Consider the following 22837-nt stretch of genomic DNA (forward strand, 5'->3'; position numbering starts at 1 on the left):
AAAAAAAAAAAAAAAAAAAAAAACATAGTACAACATGGAGGAATTGTGAGGAAGCCAGCATTTTTACAGTGAACTCTGGGAAGAACTAAAGGATAAGAGAGACAAAGTGACCACTTGGGTTTTTAAACAAGTAACTTCTTTTAAATCCTCGAAACACATTTAGGTTTGAAAAGAAATACACAATAGAGCAAAACCACTGAAGCGATTGCTACACCTTTTCTGTTCAGATGGAGCCTCTTCAGGTCAAAATCTTCAGAAATATTAGTTTTTCTCAGTGGCTTTGGTGCATTTCTCACAACACTATTTGCATTTGCACAACAGTTCATGCATTTCTCAAAACAGTTAGAAATTTGTGCACATCATAGTAGCAGTTTCTCATTCCTTCCAACAAATTGCAAACGCTTTTGGACATGCATCAATTGCTTTCCTTATTAACATTATCATTTGCTTATGTCATGTCAGTCAAAGCTAACTAAACTTGTGAATGCTGAATAGTCATTCCATATAAAACTAATAGTCAGTGCTGTCTTGATTATTTTCAGCAAGTGTCACCAAAATCTGGCTTTCCTGCATTGGAAAACACTTACAGAGTAACCTGTCATAATAAAAACATGACAGCCATTTGACTATCTTGTTCATAAACAATGGAGGCAGAACACCGACACTTTCACTGACATCAATACTTGCTTTTGAGGAATGAACTATCCATTTTAAGCAATTGACACGCTTTTGCAGGTTATCAGCTAGGTTTTGCAGTTTGCACTAATTGTTTTGAGAAATGCATTAACTGTTGTGCAAATGTAAATAGTGTGAGAAATGCACCAAAGCCACTGAGAAAAACTGTAAATTATAGTCACATTTTGAACATTCATCCCATGTCAAAAAAAGCCCTTCAGAAATGCAAGTGAAATTAATTTAGTCTGGAAACATCACAAGTTTATAGAAATATGGATGTTTAATATACTGGAACAATTTGTAAGCGATTACACATTAAGTTTAAATTAAACTATTAATTTCAATTGGATTCATCTTGGTCATTCTCAAATCGTGTTAGATTGCATGTTGTTTACACTTTCACATGACATTTCTCACTGCTACTTAATTTTTTTGGTGTGTTTAAAAATGGTATATAAATGGTCAAAAATAATTTATTTGTTTTATGATGTTGTTGAAAAATGTGTTAGTCTGTGGTAAAAACATGACAACATTTGCCTATTACAAATAATTTGCAAATGACAGACGAACAGCAAATAGACAATGACATATAAATAGAACGATAGATAAATAGAACGACAGACAGACAGACAGACAGGCAGGCAGATAGATGATATACAGACAGATATAGAATGACAGAACTACAGAACGATAGATAGATAGATAGATAGATAGATAGATAGATAGATAGATAGATAGATAGATAGATAGATAGATGGATGGATAGATGGATAGATAGATATAGAACGAGATAAATGGAAGGATGGACAGACAGATATAGAACGACAGACAGAACTACAGAACGATAGAACTACAGAACGATAGATAGATAGATAGATAGATAGATAGATAGATAGATAGATAGATAGATAGATAGATAGATAGATAGATAGATAGATAGATGAGCCCATTTTACAACATAGCCTAACAACAGCTCTCGAAACGAACCGTTGGCAAAACAAACACGCATCCAAACAAACACTCGCGTGACAGAAAAACACGTCGAGAAACATCACCGCGATAAATATGTAAAATGAGCCAGGAACTACAGCGTGGAGGTTAAATCCTAAAACCCAATTATTTGGCAAGAGTAAAGGGCCACCAACACTGCATCATTTGTTTGCAGTGCTCTACATCTGACGGCAAAACTTCTAAAAGTGACGCGAATCACATTCATATGTGCTATTCTTTATGGAACACGAGAAACTCCATTAGCACTGCAGCATTCAAATAGTGCACACACACTCTCTCTCTCTCTCTCTCTCTCTCTCTCTCTCTCTCTCTCACAAACGCAGTTACCACCCCAAAACGTGAGTACATGTAAAGTCACATACCTTAGTTTCTCATCTTCTGCCTCCTCTCCAACCACTGTCAGTGTGCAAAAGAACGCACATGAGGTAACAATTTGTAGACACAATGGCTCAGCATCGAGTACTGACAGCCGTCTTTACTCGTTTGATTTGAACAGTTTTATCTTAGTCCAGCAATGCTTGACCAGTTCTTTAAAATGTGGTAAAGCTATATATAAATATGGACAGTCTGTTCCTCTCATTGTAAGAAACTAAAGTAAAAATAAGGCTTTTTTTTTTGTCTTGACCATTGTACAAAACATTATAGCATATTTACAATCAGTGGCCGAAAAGTGACTGACTACATCCCAATCACAGTGTTGAAAGTCAGATCAATACTCTAGTGAGTTTGGTGAGGGGAAAATCATGTAATTACATCTAATTAATTACACAACAATTCCTTACATTTATATAGCGCTTTTCTGGACACTCGAATCGCTTTACACATTTTTGAGGGAATCTCCTCATCCACCACCAGTGCACTACATTGGTATACAGAGTGATGAAGCCAATTATGGTATGGGGATGGTTAGGAGGCCATGATGGACAGAGGCCAGTGGGCAAATTTGAATGCCAGGGTTAAACCTCTACTTTTTTTTTTTTTTTTTTTTTTGAAGGACATCCTGGAATTTTTTACAGCCACAGAGAGTCGGGATCTCGGTTTATCGTCTCATCCGAAACACAATTATTATTTCAAACCTTATGAAAAAAGCAACAACACTTTTGAATTGCAGTGAAGGTGGTAAACAAGTTAATTTTAGTACATTCAGTAAAACACCACTTGTGTGTGCCCATACAAACATTTCTTTTTTGCACAAACACTTCCGTATTACCATTTAACTGTGAATTATATAGTCAAATGTGGCAAATAAGGCGAAAAATCTTACCTTAAAATCTTCAATCTTACCTTTAAAGTCCATTCAGAATGCTCAATTGTAGATTTGATAATATATAAAACTAGAAAAGTAAAGTTCGTAGACAAACGTTATGGTGGCTGGAGAAAGCCTAGTCTGAAAGTTTGTAGCTTTAAAGTTTAAATAATTAAAGTAGTTTTAAGAATTTTGAAACAGTTGGCATAGAGAGAAAAATACATAAAAGCATGTTTCTAATATGGATTTGTATGTTTGTAGTATGGATTGGCATGTTAGTATATCATAAGTATGTTTCAAGTATGAATTGGTATGTCGTTAATATGTTTCTAGTATAGATTGGAATGTTTCTTGTATGGATTTGGATGTTTCTAGTATGGTTTGCTATGTTGGTATTTTGTTAGTATGGATTGGCAAGTTAGTATGTCCTTAGTATGTTTCTAGTATGAATTGGTATGTTAGTATGTTTCTAGTATGAATTGGTAAGTTGTTAGTATGTTTCTTGTATGGTTTGGTATGTTTCTAGTATGGGTTGGCATGTTAGTATGTCCTTAGTATGTTTCTAGTATGTTTTGGTATTTTTCTTGTATGAATTGGTGTGTTGTTAGCATGTTTCTCGTAGGAATTGGTATGTATGTCATTAGTATGTTTCTAGTATGCATTGGTTTGTTGCTATTACGTTTCTAGTATGAATTGGTATGTTGTATGTTTCTAGTATGGTCTGGTGTGTTTCTAGTATGGGTTGGCATGTTAGTATGTCCTTAGTATGTTTCTAGTATGTTTTTGGTATTTTTCTTGTATGAATTGGTGTGTTGTTAATATGTTTTTTCGTAGGAATTGGTATGTATGTCATTAGTATGTTTCTAGTATGCATTGGTTTGTTGTTATGTTTCTAGTATGAATTGGTATGTTGTATGTTTCTAGTATGGTCTGGTATGTTTCTAGTATGAATTGGTATGCTGTTAGTATGTTTCTAGTATGGAACAGTGTATTGTTAGTATGACTTGCTATGTTGTTAGTATGTCTAATGTGAAGTCAATGACAGTTTTTACAATGAAAGTCTAAGAGACAGTCGCTAGTGTGCCGTATATGGTTGCTAGGGTGTGGCTAGTAAGTTGAAAGGTCATCAGTAATTGGCAGTTAGCTAGTCTGAGTTAAACGAGCCCAAATGTAAGTCTGTATAACAGTCTGGTGTAAAGTTACGAGGTCACAAAATTGTTTAGTCAATGGGACTTTTCAGAATTTTCCGGGCCAGTTTTCAGAAAACCATAAGTCGGATCAGTTGGAGAAGATATAGCAACTTAATTCAGTTTAGTTCGGAGTTAGTTAGGTACTTGTAGTATGAATGGTCTAGGAGGAGATGCATTCTTAAAATAGAAGATGACGGAATATTAAGTTTATGTAGTATGACAGTATGTTAGCTTTCTCAAGCCACCATAATGATGCTGCTCAACTACAGAACAGTCCTGTACAGCCCGTAATTGGACAGAAAATGGTTATACACACAGTTTAAATATCAATCCATAAAGCCAATGTAAATTTCGAATGCTGCGATTAAGCAAAACAAAGCGACCTGAAACGTCGTTATCTGTTGCACACAGTTTATTTAACAATATGGTATATAAGTACGAAACGAGTTCTTAATCAGTTTATACAGCGATCTCAATCTTTTTTCCTTTTATTTACAGTATGTCATCAAGCTGCATGATTTACATTAAAGAATCGTTCACCTTCAAGTTTCATGAGGAGAAAAGAAAAAGAGGTTGACTGAAGAACTCTTTGAACAAATCAGCAGTCAGACGAAGCTCCGGCCTCATACGCGAGGTGGAGGGGACATCATTGATGTTTTAGAGATCAAACGAGAAAACAGGAACATCTTTCCTACATCTTAAGAGACAACTACTGAATCCAGGCCAATAAATTAACGCATTTGGGCACCTTGAAAAATAAGAGCAACTTTACCATTTGCTCGCGTGTTCGTGTGTGTGTGCGTGTGTGCAGTAGCCAAGCTCCTTTCTGTACAAATGAATACAGGTCCTCTGTACAAACTCCACAGTTTGGAGAGAAAAAGGCGGCGCGTCCTTTTCCGAATCTGCTAATGTGAATACGCATCAGACAGGAATGAGGATTGAGCTTGATCCTAATTCCACACCAAGTATCTTACAGTCCCTAAACACGCACACACACTCACAAAAAAAATGCATTTCAGTTTGCAAACATACAAAACGAAAGTCTTCAATAATAAAATCAAATCTTTTGCCTTGAGAAATTCCATTTAAAAAGTCCATAAGCTCAAAATAACCCCCTCCCCGAAAAAAACAAAACAATTAAAAATGTAACTCAAAGACCAGGACTGAATATCTGCCAGTCCGACAACCCCTCCCCCACAAACAAACCCTTTGTGATTCTGCTCGTTAAACAGTAATTTCAACCCCTCCAACAAGGAAGAAAAAAGCAGTCCATTGGTTGTGTAAACCTTTTATAGTTCATCATTTTCGCCACCTTCTCTAATTCCTGTGTACACAGCACATCTCTCTGCTCAAAGAATGAAGTCTCTTAATGCTACAATCCCTCCACAAACTTCTCTAACGTGTCTCCCGTGGTGTCCATATTCAAGTCGTTGGTGAGCCCTCCACGGTTTGGTGTGTTCAGCTGCGGAAGCATTGCACTCTGTTCAGCCGTGCACATGTGCGCCTGGTCCATTGGGCCCGGCATGGGTCCTGCCAGGCTGGGATGGGAGGATCCGGGGTGTAGGGGCGAAGGCTGGGGCTGCATGCGTGGAGACGGGCTGGAATGTGGCGGTTGTTGGGACGGGGGACGGGGTGATTGCACAGGCGCAGGCGACCTCACTTGGTTACCCAGCGCATTGGCCATGGCCTGTCCGGGCATGTGAGCTCCCTGCGGCTGTCCCCCAAGCATGTGGGGTTGGGGACTCATGGAAGCGGCTTGTGCCGGCGAGCCCATTTGCTGCTTCATCATCTGCTGCTGCTGTTGTTGCTGCTGCTGCAGCATGCGCTGCTGCATCAAATTCTGCTGCTGCTGGGCATCCAAGCCCATGCCAGGCTGGCCCATCTGAGCCATAGGCGGCATCTGGCCCATCGGTCCTGCGCCACCCTGCATGGCCATCTGCTGCTGCACGCGGATTTGCGAATAACTTGCTGCTCCTTGGGGTTGCGGGAATCTCCCCTGACCAGGAGGCATGGCTCCCTGTTGTTGTTGATGCTGCTGCTGCTGCTGCATCTGACGCAATAACTGCCGGCGGAACAGCTGCTGATTTCCATTATGTGCAGCGTTCATCATTTGTCCCTGGGATCCGAGGGCAGCCATAGCTTGGGTTGCAGCAGGCTGAGGCTGCGGCTGCTGCTGAGGGGGCATAACAGGTCTCTGGACGGAACCGGGTTGCATTGCAGCCATGTTCTGCATTCCCTGCTGACTAGCGAGCATGGCCTGCGGGTTCTGCTGCTGCTGTGGTTGATTGGCCTGGTATTTTGCCGTCCGCTGTTTGATGAACGCAGCCATGAGATGTGGGTTTGACTTGAGGATGTTAAGAACCTGCTGTTGCTGCTGAGGGGAACTTGGTGATTTTAATGTTCGCAGCAGGTCCTGCAGCGCTCCGGGAGTAATGTTGCTGGTTACACCTCTTTGCTGCATGCCTTGTTGCTGCGGGGCCTGGGGTTGCACCTGCTGGGGAGGCATGACGGCCTGAATTTGACGCGGTTGCTGCTGCTGTTGCTGCTGCTGCTGCATCAGGGCGCGCTGAATCATTTGCGCCTGTTGGGGCGTCTGCGCTACCTGAGACTGCTGTTGCGCCATGGCCATCTGCTGCTGGGGCACCTGCTGTGGAGGAGGCCCCTGTGGGTTTTGCATTGCCATCCCAGGTGCCCACTGACCCTGCTGCATGTTCTGAACCATCTGCGGACCACGAGGGCCCATCATCTGCATGGAAGTCATCATGCGAGGCTGGTTCATTGGCATGCCATTCATGCTCATTCTGTAGTCTTGCTGCTGCTGCTGTTGTTGCTGCTGCTGCTGCTGCTGTTGTTGTTGTTGTTGTTGTTGCTGCTGCTGCTGCTGCTGCTGCTTAACTTTGGTCATCATCTCTATTTGTTTTGCAACCTTTAAAGCCTGCTGTTGCGGAGAGGGCTGCGGCTGTTGTTGGGGCGGTATGGGTAGTGGAGACTGCTGTTGGGGCAAAGGAGAGGACTGCGGCCCTGGTTTACCTTGCGACCCTGGTGTAGGGGGTTGGTTAGGGAAGGCTTGCACCATTGCAGCCACATTCGGATGCGTCTGCTGGGGCTGGTTGGCTAATGCCTGCGAGGTCTGAGGAGTATTAGGCTGCTGCAACTGCTGAGAGTTGGGCGTCCCGGGACCTCCTGAGGTAGTTGGGGAGGGCAAGCTCGGAGGCATTCCTCTGCCCTGCATGAGTGCCATACGCCGCCGCATCATTTGCGCCTGCTGCAGTCGCTGCTGAATCTGCTGCTGCCGCAGCTTGTGCTTGATATTGAGACAGAAGGGTACAGGACACTTGTTCTCCTGGCAGTGCTTGGCATGGTAGCAGCACAACGCAATGAGTTGCTTGCAAACAGGGCAGCCTCCGTTTGTCTTGCGCTTGCAGCCCTTGGTGTGCTGAACCACTCTCTTCATCTTCTGACAAGATGGTAGAGAGCAGTTGGCATTGCGGCACTGACAGGCATGCACCAAGGACTGGATGCAGCGCTGGATGCTGAGGCGTCGACTCTCCTGTGGGCTCTTGTTGGCCTCGCCGCCCTGGTTGTTGCTGTCGTCGTCCAGACCCAAACCCCACTTAACCATTTGGTGCTCATGACCCTTGGAGTTGTAGCAGTTAATGCATAGATCAAAGTCCTGAAAGAAGGCAAAAGAATTAATACAGTTTTCTGGACAATAATAGCACATAAAACTGACCCTGAACTTAAGATAACCATACAGTGACAATCATTTGTACTAAAAACCTATCGCTGAGCAAGCTATGGCAACAGTAACTCACAATTGTGCCGTCAAACCCACAAAACAGATACTAACCTCGCAAACGGTGCAATGCCAGCGTGTCTCTACATGGTGCTTGCATTCGTTGCAAGTGTACACAAATCGGTCTTGGCCCTGATTGTGCAGCTCCACTAGCATACACATAGTGCTCCATTTGCAGCGGCGAAGAGAGCTGAATTCCCAGTGCTTGTCCCTGGCCAGGGTCAGGAAGGCATCGCGGCCGTCCATCAGATCGCAGGTCAACAGAGGGTCAGGGTCCATGATCGGAGGCAGGGTATTGACCACTGGACCAGCATGCAGGTGGATCACGAAGAAGACCTGGATTTTAGGAAGCAAGAGAAGTTCCAGTCAATACATAGCCCTCGTTAAAATTCTGAGCGATTCAGATGTTCAGGTACAAAACAAATAGTCGATGATTCATGTCCAACCTCTTTGTGCTTCTCCATCGTTGCATATAGCTTCTGGGACAGATCATTAGCTACATTCGGCATCCCAGGTTTCTTTTTGTTGGCGCGGCTCACACTGCTTTTATTTTTGTTGGTCTTTTTATTGTTCTTCTTTTTGGCGTTCTTGCTGTCAGCTTGGGCTCCCTGCGGATAAGACAGACATTTAAATAAATGGCCACAGACTACGCTAAAGACTCATTCACACTATTTGGCTCTCTGACTAACCTCTGTTGTCTCAGAGGAGGCTGTATTCTCCTCCTTCTTCCTCTCCTCCTCCTCCTGCTCCAGCTCTTTGATGCTTTCCTCCAGAACATTGGGCCAAAAATCACCCTCGAAATAGGGCAGCTCGTAGGCACTTGTAAGTCGGTCCTCCGTGGCCTGCTTAAATATGTCCTGCATAACGCAAGTGAGTCCGTTTGTGAATCATTACTGCGATAGTGTGATGTTAAATCATTATGAATGAAACCTATTTAGCGCTGGCATACCTTGTAGTCGTGAATGATTCTTTCTGCAAAGGCTTTGTCGAGCATTTTGCGGTACCACTCTTGGAGTCTTTTAGGCTTGGGAATCTTCTGATCAGGAGGGTGACAGTGGAAAATGTAGTCATCACCTTCACTAGGTGGACAGGCCCAGATATGACCAGTCACATATCTGTAGATGGGAAAAATCAAATGAATCAGCACATATACTCCTTGAGTTACTCGATGGTTATGGTGAGGACTTTCTTTGTCTCCATTTAGTTGGATAGACTGCTTATGAATGTCATTCAAAGAGGTCATTATAATCTGTGATGTAGCTACACCAAAGAAAAAACCCGACATGATCCAAATTATGGTTAACGATATAGGTTATTTACTTACCCAAGTTTCTTAACATACTCCAAATAGCCGATGAGGATTTCATGGTAAACCGCAGTTCTTAGCAATCGAGGTTTAAAGAAGTGAATACTGTCAAGATATGATATGTATACCCGCCTGGAAAGTTTTAAAGGGGAAAAAAAAAAAAGAGGACAAAATAAGTAAATTCAGCCTGCTCATTACTCATCGTTTCCCCTTAAATGATCAGTAACTTCACGTTACCTGGTGTTAGGAAAGGGACAATCAGATCCATATTCCTGGACGTGCATGCCGAAGAAACACACATCCACTCCATCAATCTCCTCAAATGCAAAAAGTGCTTTGGTTCTGTAGGGAAAGCTTTCCGACATCTCTCCTGAGTCAACAAACCTGTGCAGAAATGATGCCAAATCAGCGAAATCCTCACATTTTAGGTACACGCCAATCATTTGTGAACAGCTTTATCAGAAGAACTACAAATCCAGCACCGGATTCATATGTACAATCTGTGAGGTTACCTCGATTTCATGCCAGGTTTGACCTCAACGGTCTTATCAGAGCTGGCGACCACCCGTACGAACACCTCTCCGGCCTCTGGGTGATTCTGCCTCTTCAAGTACTTATTCACTCGGTCCTCAATGTATGAGCCCAGCCTCGTGCACTGTAATTCTGATCATAAACACACAGAGGGTGACATCGAGTTGCAGTAGACTTTCAGACTTTTGGAGAGAAATGCAGAAAGACGCTTGAAAAGCACTCACTTTTAGCAGAAAACTTGTTCTCCTTTCTTGATTTTCCTGACTTCTTCAGGCAGTTGTCACAGATGAAACTGTTAAAAAAGGAAGAGACGAGCAGCATTTGTAGAGATCATGTCTTGCTATGCTAAACTATAGGAGGATATGGGGTAAAGATTCTCACCCTGATGGCCAGATGACGTCATAATGTAGTACGCAGATTTGATGCATCTTCCGGCCACAGTCTTTACATTCAACAAAGCTGAACAAATTCAGAAAGAGGAAAACATTTATGTTTATGTCTTCTCCATTCTATACAATGTATTTGATGAAAATCAAAATGGCAGGACTTACGGTTCAGAGTCCAACGTGTCGTTTTTCTTCTTCTCAAACTGCTCCTTTGATATCATACTGCAAAAAGAGATGCGCAAGATGAATCCTACATCTTCACACATTTACAGCTCAATTTTTAGGATAAAAAAACTGCAGCTTAGCAAGAAAAACCTCAAAGACTTCTGGGCAGCAGATGATACATACGTCTGCGACTGGGTCGGGTCGTCCCCCAGAGTGACACTGTCGCCCTGAATCTCATTGAAGCACTTCTCGCAGAAGTGATACCTGCAGGCAACAAGACCAGATTTGGGTGAACTGGAGTTAAAGCACACAACGCAGAATGAGAGCGCAGAACAAAGCATGACACATAACTGACGGGCCAGGGCAGAGCACAGGATAACATTAAAACTCACAAATGAATGACATATAAATAATAATAATAAAAATTTTAAATAGCAACACTTATTATCTTGTAAGCATTCACTTGAGCAGCAGTTTATAATCCTCTGAAAAGTTTCGATGACAAAAGTGTAGACCGGAGTGGGGTTGACTTGGTGAAAGAGGTGGGTTGGGAGTGGAAAAACGCAGAGGCCACCCTCACTATTCTGCCACCCTAGGCTAAGTTGCCTCCATGGATGTGTTAGCCCTGCTCACACCCAAATGCTGTGTTCACACCAAAAGCGGAACGTGCAGATAAATCACGATATTCGCACGTAAATGGAAGCAAAACATTTTGAGTTTACTTGCTTCATTTGTGCAACAAATTTACTTCACAATAGCCAAGTATTCGGGTCATGGGCAGGGCTTCTGTCTGCCTGGTGACTCTAGCTAGCTAACATGGGTTTTATTGAGAGAGTAGCTGTGCTTTAAAAAGACTGATAAACAACGTAAATTCGTTCGTGGTCATATTTGAGACCACTAAAACCTGATTTCAGAGGTGCATCCAGCTCTGTGAGTTCATCAACTCCTCCAGAAACTATACCTAGATGATGGAGGCTTTCAGGGGTACTTCAGACTGAGCCGAACTGTGTTTGACGAGCTGTTGTCGGCAGGAGGATTTCCCCTCGGGACACCAACAACAGGCACTACGTCACAATCATGCCCCTACAAGAGCAAGCTCCTAATTGGTTTACGTGGTGCGAATGTACGCTTAAGTACAGATTTTCCAACTTAAGCGATTCGAGCGAAACGCTTAACTCGCGTCACTTCATTTGTGAGAATGAGGTGGCGTGAATGACGTGATTTGCACGAATGAAGCGGCGCGAGTTGAGTGTTGAGCTTGCTCTTATAGGGGTGTGAATATGACATAGTGCTTGCTGTTGGTGTCCAGAGGGGAAATCCTCTTGCCGACACCAAACAACAGTTCATCGGACAACAGTTCAACGTGTTTAATAGCGTTGAAGGATGTCTACTTGCGTCTTCGCATTGACTTAACATGTAAATGACTGACGCTTGACCATTCATCTGCGTCTGGTGTAAATGCAGCCATTTCTTCCAAGACGTGTGCTCAGCAGCCACATTTTAATAAAACTATAGGAATTCATACCAAAACTTCCAACCAAACCTTTGGGTTCGAACAAAACGGTGTTCAGTCAATAAACACGATACGGTTTTTATGGCCCAGCCCTATATCAGAATGTTGAAAAGCAGCAGCTATTGACATCCATGGCTAACAATGGATGTCAATGGCTGCTGCTTTCCAACATTCTTCAGCTTGTCTTCAATTGTGTTGAACTAAACACAAGTGGTGGATGAGTAAATGATTGCAGAACTTTCATTTTTGGGTGAAAAGACCCTTTAACAGATGTTTAATCAATGTAATCATTTCTGTTGTTGTTAGTAAGAAAACATACACCCCATCTTTTATCTAAATGCAGCTCTCCACAATTTGGGCAGTGTTGGGATGCTAAATCCCAACTAAAGTTATTGAATTAAGAACAAAAACAACTTTTCTGTGAATATACTGGGGCTTTAAGATGAAAGTATAAACACACAACAGACAAAAACAGACAATGTGATGTCAGTTTATGGAAAAGTGATGCATCAGAACTTCTCCAGGCTACCAATATTTTGATTATTATTTCTTAATATTATGATTTCTGATAATGTTTTCAGTATTTACAAACACACTAAAAGGAAAAGCAGCCCTGCGGGTACAAATCTAGGCTTGTACATTAAAGATTCAAATCCCAAAGCGGCTGATTCACACATAAGCAAAAAATACAACCTTTGAACTCGTTTTATGACTCTGTTTATAAGGTGTAAACAACATGAAGTCAATTGAGTGCTCAACATCACAAGCCTGATCTCTGTGCATCATCGTCCCATTAGTAACTCATTCTTCTCCATTTCTCACACCACTGATCATGCTGTTGGTTACCTGTTTTGGTAGCTGTAATATGTGCCGTCCCGGGAGATTGTACAGAGCTGTTTGCCATAGCAGCAAAGCGTCTGAGGTGAAAACTCATACTGTGAAGACAAAGAAAAAGCAATTCTGTTAAATACAAATATTGCCATATTACTGAATATTAATAGAAGTACTTTCACACTTTTAGTTTATTTATTATGTTATGTTAAGAAAATGTAAATTTTTCCTAAAATATACTCAAGCCCCAGTCAGATTGCACAATTTTGGCACGATTTCTTTGACGTAGGGTGTCATGGGGATTCGTAAATGACAAATGGGCGTCGTGACACAAGATTCAATCGTTTCTTCTTGAGTAATGTGGCATAGTTCACAACAACCGATACCATGCATGCGATGCCTCACGACACCATCGCAGAAAGTCTAGCATGTTTAATTTCAGGGTATATGCAGGAATCCTAAAGGTAATTTCAATACCTTTTTAAGACTTTTTAAAGACCTTCTCATCATATTTTAAGACCTCATCGCCACAAGTTCTAATCAGTATCCTTTAACTTAGTAAACAGTTGTGGTTAAATAAATCAATGGAGCACAACCATGCAACAGAACTCAGATAAGCTTGGAAAAAACAAAGAATAAATTACGCGGTTGCTTTCAGCGACAGGCTTCAGCCACTATTTAAACTCGTCTTTCGTCAACCAGAAGTACGCAAACCTACCATTTTGTTGCCAGTTTCGCTCTATAGTTTCACTACATGTGGAGAGCGTCACATCACCTTCCTGCGTTTGTCTCAAATTACGTGACATCATGCTGACGAAGGAGCTTGACCAAATGTGCCCCGGCCCAAACAAAACACGTGGATCAAGAATGTCGATGCTTATATTAGGAGGATATGATTAACAAACAGAACAAAACTTAAGACCTTGTAAAAACGCGACTAAGACTTTAACACATTTTAAAGGCCATAGATTCATAAATTTTTAATACTTTTTAAGACTCCACGGACACACTGAACTTTTTCTCATTCTTCATGATGAGTTCCATCATGTGGATGACACTGTGCAATAAGAGCACATAATATCTCAGTTATGGGTGGGTCATGGGTCGATTCTATTCAATTGATCTTTATTTCTAAATCAAATCCATCAATACGTGGATGAGATCAATCATTGGTTGTGCAAACTTTAGCTACATTTTCTTAAATATTAAGGTGTTAAAGCAATTTTATTTGACAGACTGGCACAAATATGCAGACATCTATATTCTAACAAGGAGTTTCTGAGTTCTCTCATCATTCCAACAGGATTTGTTCTTTCAAGGTAATCTGGGAACATGTTCAGTGCTGTTAATACATTGCAAAAGCATTTCCTGCTTATTCAAATTTGTCATTAATAGTGAAAACAGTTTAATATAAGCTTCTCTGAAACTGAATATTTCACTTTCATTTTATTCAGGCTCGATTATTATTTTATTTAACAAAGCAACACAAATCTCACAACAATTTGTGTTTTGGTGCATATAGCGGACTTGTTTTGAAGAGCTTCACCTTAAATGTCATTCTTTATTCTTGTTTATAGATAACTGAGCAACAAAAGATACATTAAAATCAAGATAAAAAACATAGCAAACGAAATTAGTTTCAAAAAGATATATTTTCCAAGAAAAATATACGAATTATATTTTAGTTAATTTTTAATATGTCATTATTTAAAAGATTTTGTCTTGAACATCTGATTTTTCCTTGCTGCTGCTTATTTGCTTTCATTTTCCCGTCTCACTCGCGGCAAGTTCAGGCGAGGGTGTTTAATAAGAAACCCATGGCAGGAAAACATACATTTAGTTTTCAAAGAAAATATCTTAATATTAAAAAAAGAATCATAAGTTTGATCCTATCCATGTTCTAATGACTGCACTTAAATTATAAGGCCTAGTTGTCTGCAAGCATCATAAGATAAAAAAAATAAAATAATTGAGATAATAAATATTGTTCTAGCAACACTTGTGACTGCTTTGGGAAATAATGCTTGTTGTAGACATCAAGGGGTAATTGATTGTGAAGAAACGTGTAGTCTGGCATATTTGTTACCCAAGACAAGTGAAGATTTTATCAAGAAAGGGAAAAAAAATTAATAAATAAATGTAAAAAAAAATCTGACATTCGTGACTTTCGGAACAGACAATAAAATCGTGTGATCTGAACAGGGCTTAAGACAAACTAACATATTTTTATGAGTTGCACATCAGCATTTAAATGTTACATATATTTATGTTGTTACCTCAATTATTTTAAAAAAAAAACAAGCATTTAAAAAACAACAAAATGCTTTTGCAGTTTATTCAAAATGTAATAATGAAGAACATCAAGCCAAGTGTGGTTTTATTTTTATTTAAGTTTTATTTCTTTTAAATTTGTTATAAAATTAACTGTTTGAATGCTCCAATGTTTTGTTTTAAACAAGAGTAAATTAAAAAATTATTATAATTACTTTCAGATAGCCAATTTAAATTATATATTAACTGAATAGAGCATGTACTAAAAATCATTCTTATTAGTTGCCACACAAAATACAGTAGGTATATCACCCAAATCTAATATTTACAATGTATTGTTATCTTTATTGCAAATTACCAAATGCATTTGAACAGTTTTACTTTAAAAACAATACTAATGAACTTAAGAGTCCCATTATGCCACTTTTTAAATGTAAAATAAGTCTCCGATGTCCCTAGAGTGTCAATTTTCAGCTAAAAATACCGCACAGATGACGTTTTATAACTCTTTGAAACTGACCCTTTCAGGCTTTGATTCTAATTGTGCTGTTTTGGTGACTGTTGCTTTAAATTCAAATGAGATTATGCTCTTTATAAAAGAGGGCGGAGCTAAAGATGCCCGTGTGTCATCATAGTGTCTGATTCAAAACTAGTTCTATGCTAATGAGGGAGGGATCATCGATAATGGGTGGGGCTTCAGCCTCTAATGACATGTACAATCAAATGTCAATCAAAGCGTTTCGGCAAACTTTTTTTTTATCGAGTGTGATTATAAAAAAAATACAATTCATTAATTAATAATATATATTTTTTTATATTTACACACTTTTTGCCACACGACTGTGTTTAAACCACCTAGAAAATTAATGTTTGCATAATAGGTCCCCTTTAACGCTAAACAGTTCGATAGCAAGGTGTTTGAGCTCATTTTGAAGCATTTCAGCTATAAGCTAACCCACTTTATCCTGTATGGAGAATCTTACCTTGCGTCCACAGCAGTATCCCAGACCCTGCATGACCGGGTCGATCTCCTGCTCAAACACCTCAGCCAGCTTAGAGCAGTACTTGTATACTCGCGATGTTTTGCGGTTGTATAGCCAGGCGTTGTTGAACATCAGCCAGATGTCGTCCACGTACTGCCAGGGCTCCTGGTACTGCCCGGTGTCCAACTTCCTCTTAATGGTGGAAAGGTCAATCGGGTTCTTCACAATGTCAAAATAGTCCTGAAAAAGCAAGACCGATTTAATACATTTCATTATTTTGAAAAAGAGATCCACAAAATATTAGCTGAATGATATATAGGTGGTGGAATTTACCGGGATGCCCAGTAAATTTGGGTCGACTGGCTGGCGAAATGGCAAGGATTCTGGGTCCTGGCGATACAGAGCTTCCAAGGTAGGCATTAGCGCTTGTCTGAGCTCCTCCGGTTTGAAAACTGCAACAAATTGTGATGTTAAATGGCTAATCAAGTCATCTATACATACAGTGGGGGAAAAAAGTATTGTACACGTCACCATTTTTCTTAAAAAACATAATTCTAAAGGTGCTGTTGACTTTGAATTATCACCAGATATTTGTAACAACCAAAGAAATCCACATATATGCAAAGAAAACAATATTAATTCGTTAACAAAATGACGTTACGCATAATAAAACGAAATGACGCAGAGAAAATGTATTGAACACATGAATAAAGGAAGGTGTAGAAAGACATGGAAAGCCCAGACAGCAGCTGAAATCTCTTAGTTCTTCAGCATCCCTCCGCCCTTCCTCAGTGTTAATGAATATCAGCTGCTTCAGTACAACCTCTACATTAGCAGGATGATGAAGATGAACCCAGAGTGGACATTTCAGCAAGACAATGATCTAAAACACACCCAAGCAAATGCTCAAACCCATGTCAACAGCTCCTTTAGAAATATTATTCCCTGGAAAAAAAACAGGACGTGTTCAATACTTATTTCCCCCACTGTATACTGTTAAATGTAGTTCAGGGTTAAGCTTTTACTTTTCTTTCGTGACTGAGCAGACTGGTTGGCTGGAGTGGAGCTGTTAGTACTGGACACTTCTTCTTCTTTCGGCTCAGTCTTTGTCTCCGGTTTCTTGTCCTCAGTCTCCATCGGTTCCTGTTTGGGCTCTACAGTCTCCGGCTGCTCCTTCACCTGTGGAGGCTTGACATCTTCATCCTAATGAATGATAAGGATCACAGTTAGTTGGTGTGGTTTTGAAAGCATCCGTGAGTTGAAATTTAGCACAAAAAAAAGGCATTTAAGTTACTTTTTCAAATCATATCCCATGTACAAGTCGACATGATGACAATATATATAAAAAAAGTTTACATATTATTGATGAGGAGTTCTGAAGGAAGCTGATATAAATCTGATCCATATAACTTGTATCACCTGTTATTAGAGTTGTCACGTCACTGGAATTTGAAAACAATCAGTACTGGAATTTTAAAAAGATCCATTTCCCACTAACATTGAGCCGTGAAGGTCAGTCGATTCATCACCGGACCGCTCTTATGTCAGCTTATAAAAAGACCAGCTTATCTTTGCATCTTTAAAACACTCCAGTGTCCCTGTATCTGTGGTTACACTCAGTAAACAGTGGTGAGTTCACTGAACTGATGACGTTCACGGGCAATCACAGTCATTTCTGTTGAGCACATGAACACTATGGCACATGAATCACCGCTGTTTAAGAACAGGCTCAAAAGTTAGCGGGAAATGAACGTTTATATAACTTCAGTACAGATTGTTACCGAATTTCAGTATCGTGACAACACCACTTGCTATTAATTTGCCATTGTTTTAATACCTTTATAATTTTAAATTAATTTTTACCTTTATAATTAATGTACTAATTTTCATTAGTACGCTAAAATTTTCTTAAAAAGCTAAAAAGGCAGTATTACAAAAACCCAATAATAATAATAAAAAATAAATAAATGAATAAAAAAAAAAAAATATATATATATATATATATATATATATATATATATATATATATATATATATATATATATATATATATATATATATATATATATATATATATATATAATAGACAACCTAAAGTATCATTCAAACATAGTATGGTATTTAGGCTTGATAATTTCTTTTACTTCAAAGAAATGCAGCCTTGGTGAGAATAGGAGGCTTTTTAAATCAAAATGCAGTAACAACAATAAACTATCATTTATACTTACTGTTTGAAATATATATATTTTTTATATTGCCGTTTTTGGATTATTTGCTTATTAATTACCAAACTTATGGCTATTTCATGGCAAGATCAATATACATAAAAACATTATATGACAAAAACAACGACATATTTTAATAAGAGATGATACAGAAAACAAATATATATAGATAAAAAAGGATAAGCAATTTTTGATTGTGAAAGCTGATTTTTTACATTAATTATCTTGTTCATATGAAGTCATTCATTCTTTGTTGAGTTGTGTTAATTGGTTGATACATTTTTTATTTTTGCTATTTTCTGCAATAAAACATTTTTAAAACAATTATGAAGTTAGTTATATGAATAATATCAATAAAAATAATAATTTAATTAGACATAACACAAATTTTGAAAAATCATAATAAAAACAATCAAACTAAAATAGCATAAAATAATTACATTTTAAAGAGCCAATGTGACATTTTCAAATAAGCTTTCTTATTTATATTATTATTAATTAATTCAAAATAACAATTCAATTAGAAATGATAACAATTTGGTATCAAAGTAATCATAAAAAATCATAATAAACAAAAATGAAATAAAATAAATACATTTTAAAGGGGTACAGCAATACTGTTAAATAAGGTTTCTTATTATGTAGTCATATTAATAATAATTATGACTAAAAAATTAAAATCCATTTGAAATAATACAATTTGGAATAATCAATCATATTAAAATCATAATCCTAAACAAAAATAGCATAAAATCATTACATTTTAATGGGGTAATGTCATGTTTTTAAATAAGGTTTCTTATTATTTAGTTATAGTAATAATAATAATTATGAATAAAAATTATAATTTAATTAGAAATAATTCAATTTGGAATAAGTAATCTTAAAAAAATCATAATAAACAAAAATAAAATAAACATTTTAAAGGGGTACTGTAATACTATCAACCTAAGTTTCTTATTATTTTGTTATATTAATATTGAATATAATTATGAATAAAAAAATAATAATTCAATTAGAAATAATGACATTTAGAATAAGAAATCTCAATAAAATAATTATCACAAACAAAAACAAAATAAAACAAATATATTTCAAAGGGGTAATGTAACACTTTCAAATTAGTGTTTAAGTATCAAGTTATATTAATTATAATTTAACAAATAAAAAAATAATAACTCCATTAGAAACAATTTGGAATAAATAATCATAATAAACAAAACAAAAAAATCTAATAAATTCATTTTAAAGAGGTAATGTAATACTTTCGAATAAGATTTCTTGTTATTTACTATAATAATTATAAATAAAAATAATAAACCTATTAGAAATAATACAATTTGGAATAAGTAATCATAATAAATTCCTAATAAACAAAAAAGTAATGAAATAATTATATTTTAAAGAGGTCTAATATGGTTTCTTAATTAGTTCTATTAATAAAAATTATGTTTAAAAAATAATAATTCAATTATAAATAATAACATTTGGAAAAAGTAACCATAATAAAATCATAAACTAAATACATACATTGCAAATACAGTGTTTCTCAACCATGTTCCTAGAGGAGCACCAGCTCTGCACATTTTCCAGTCTCCTTAACCAAACACACCTGATTCACAGACAGACAAGGGAGACATCCAAAACATGCAGTGCTTGTGGTCCTCAAGGAACGTGGTTGAGAAACACTGATATAATGCATTCAAAATAAGGTCAGGAACTCCTAAACCATTTGTAGGCTGACTGTAAATTTCACTTCAGCCCCGTCACACACACCTCCATCTTAATATCGGGCCGTTTTTTCCCAGACTCCACTTCCTGCTCGTCTTCTTGATGCTCGATTTTGGGCTCGGCAGCAGGATAGTCAGGCAAGGCCTGCTGGGAGTGTGTCTCAGCCACAGAAGCAGGCGTGGGGACTCTATTATCAACACTGGGAGCCATCTGAGAGAGCTAACACACACACACACACACACACAAACACACAGCAGATAAGTTAAAAAGCATCATCGCATAACAACCTCAAAGCTGTTTCTGCTGGCGATCCTCACCGGAGTGCTTGGCTGCTGCGCTTGCACAGAGGTGGGCTGCTGCATCTGCATGGGGGGCTCAGGCTGGGACTGCAAGGGTGTGTGCGGCTGGGACGGGGCAGGGGAGGAGCCCAGGACAGAGGGAGGACGGGGCAGGCCGCTGGGGATGTGGGTGGGCGTGACGTGGCCCCCGACGGAGGCTGGCGTGGAGGGCTGGGTCTGGAGTGACTGCAGGCTGGCAGCGGCTGACGGGGTGGAGGCGGAGGGCGGAGGAGGGGTGGAGCACAGGGCGGACGGCGGGCCCAGAGAGCCCACAGCGTTCAGGGTCAGGTTAGCGTTCTGCTGCTGCTGCTAGAGGGGGAGAGACGGAGCGCAGAGCCACTCAGATACAGCCAAACTACTGCGGATACATTTAGAAGAGGAAGGACAAATCCCATTCATTTTACCCATAGAAGAACTGATTATTAAAGCAGCGTCTCTGCAGATATCATAATGTCAAATTTAAGACCTTTTAAAGATCATTAAGTATTAAATTTAAGACCTATATCGCAATATCAAAAACACGCGAGAGAAAATGTAAAAGCACAAAATTAGGGGTAAAATAAAGTTATTTAAATTGAACAGTAGTAAAGTCAGGTTAAATGCACCCCTGACGAAACAGATTAAGGCTTTTATACTTGACACATTCACCATTGAGATATATTTTTTTAAATGACAGGGGTCGGTCCAAAAAAACAGAAAGTAAAATCAGACGAATAAAAAGATAATCATTATCATTGAAGATGTTTTTGGGGGCCTCTTTTTTGTTTTAACAAACTTATCCCTCAGAGTTTTTCCCAAAGTTTTACAAAAACTTTTCTCCTTTCCCATGGCTGTTGCCATTTCTAGCAAATAATTATTGGCCATTCTGGCAAGCAGAATTGTAACTGTGATAGAAAATAGGTAAAAACTTGATTAGGTATTATAGCTTACTGTACTATTTACTCTTCAAATAAATCCCATTTTATCATTAAAATAAAGTGAACTAGTGTCTGCTAGTGTCTGAGAACAGCTAACTATGCTGTTCTCACGGGTGGGAACTGATATTGCATACGTCATGTTAATAGCAATACCGGTCTTTTCATGAGTAGCGATATTAATTTACTCAGTGCAAGCCCGTTTGCCATGGTGTACGTGGTGTTAAATTTGACATATAGCTGCCACTTGCCCAGCGGACAGCATCTGGCAATTTTCCGCTTGTTAAGTGTGACGTCGGCGGAGCGGCTTCCGGGTCCAAGCGCTCTATTCAACTGTATGGGGAGATTCATGAAATGGTAATGATAAACGTTTACAAAGCGATTTAATACTTTCGAAAGTCACGATCGCAGTATATATGTCCATGCCTAATATCCAATGGCCAGAAAGTGATTATTTTTTTATAAATTGTTAAAATGTTGGTATTTGTTATGTAGCAAGCCCAGAGATTGTTGTGTACACTATGACTTTATGTAAAAGTAACTTTAATGTGTGATAGGAATAAAAAGTGATCATAAACGAATGATTTCTCCACTCAATTGAATGGCGGCTTGGACCCGGAAACAGTATTACATACGTCACAAACACGTCACCACTTAACAAGTGGATATGAAGGATTAAACAGAAGCTCTCGTGCTAGATGTGGCAAACAGTTACCTGAAAATTCCATCCCGCAGACTTTACATGCGCAGTCATGAATAATTAAGAAGCCGGCTCTTCTCATAAGATAAGAAAACTCCGCTATGAATAATGAGAAACTGATGCTTCATCTTTGCACTTGCAGTTTTGCGCCGATTTTGATCCCGCCCCAAAAATCATTTTAAACCCGGAAGCTGAAATAAGCTAACAGCTCAAAATTATTTAGTTTTCCCACAATTAAAGCAAACAGGTGCTAACATTGTCTTAACTGATGCTGAACACACACAAATCTGCCCCTATGTACAAAATGAATGGGGAAAATATATATAAAAAAAAAATTAAAATAAAAAAAGTAAATGGGCACTACTGCACAGTGTTATCAGCACTAAAATGTTTTGACACACTGGTAGCACTACGCCAAAAGAAAGCCCGAAGTTTGTGACTCCTTACCTGTTGGACAGTCTGTCCTGACTGCTGGGCCAGGTTTACATTCACATTCATGCCCCCGGCCGAGGCTGGGAACGGTGTCTGGTTCATGAACTGGTTCTGGTTGGGTGTCTGGCCCACCATGTTATTAGCATGTCCTCCCATCATGGCTTGAGCTTGCGGCATTCTGGAAGGAGACATAACCATCTGCAAAAAAAAAAACAAAGAAGCTGTAATTGAGTCCAAGAATGAATGAATGAATGAATGAATGAATGAATGAATCTATCTATCTATCTATCTATCTATCTATCTATCTATCTATCTATCTATCTATCTATCTATCTATCTATCTATCTATCTATCTATCTATCTATCTATCTATCTATCTATCTATCTATCTATCTATCTATCATATTTTTATTTATATCGTTACATTTATTCATTTATTTGTTTATGTTTATGTAATATTGTTTTTTATAATATGTTATATTTGTTTATCCATTATTTATTTATTTGTTTATGTTATATTTTTATGTTTATATTATGTTATATCCATTTATTTATTCGTTATTTATTTATTTAATTATTTAGGTTTATGTTAT

At 38.6% G+C, this 22837-nt stretch overlaps 1 protein-coding gene across 4 annotated transcripts in view; it reads right to left on the reverse strand.

Moving 5' to 3' along the window:
• Positions 1–4516: 4516 nt before the first annotated feature.
• The window catches only part of crebbpb (CREB binding protein b), an 85430-nt gene continuing 67109 nt past the window's right edge, over positions 4517–22837 (reverse strand). The window contains 19 exon segments of one of the 4 annotated variants that reach the window (NM_001365186.1): positions 4517–7795; positions 7973–8254; positions 8365–8526; positions 8608–8775; positions 8868–9033; positions 9243–9356; positions 9462–9608; positions 9737–9887; positions 9980–10047; positions 10137–10214; positions 10307–10363; positions 10457–10570; positions 12666–12754; positions 15905–16144; positions 16238–16356; positions 16930–17107; positions 19906–20079; positions 20178–20507; positions 22260–22442. In NM_001365186.1, the coding sequence (NP_001352115.1) occupies positions 5495–7795; positions 7973–8254; positions 8365–8526; positions 8608–8775; positions 8868–9033; positions 9243–9356; positions 9462–9608; positions 9737–9887; positions 9980–10047; positions 10137–10214; positions 10307–10363; positions 10457–10570; positions 12666–12754; positions 15905–16144; positions 16238–16356; positions 16930–17107; positions 19906–20079; positions 20178–20507; positions 22260–22442 (5121 nt within the window). In that variant the 3' untranslated portion in view covers positions 4517–5494. 4 annotated transcript variants of the gene reach the window in all.

The sequence above is a fragment of the Danio rerio genome, chromosome 3 (assembly GCF_049306965.1).
Source record: "Danio rerio strain Tuebingen ecotype United States chromosome 3, GRCz12tu, whole genome shotgun sequence".
Classification (NCBI taxonomy): Eukaryota; Metazoa; Chordata; class Actinopteri; order Cypriniformes; family Danionidae; genus Danio; species Danio rerio.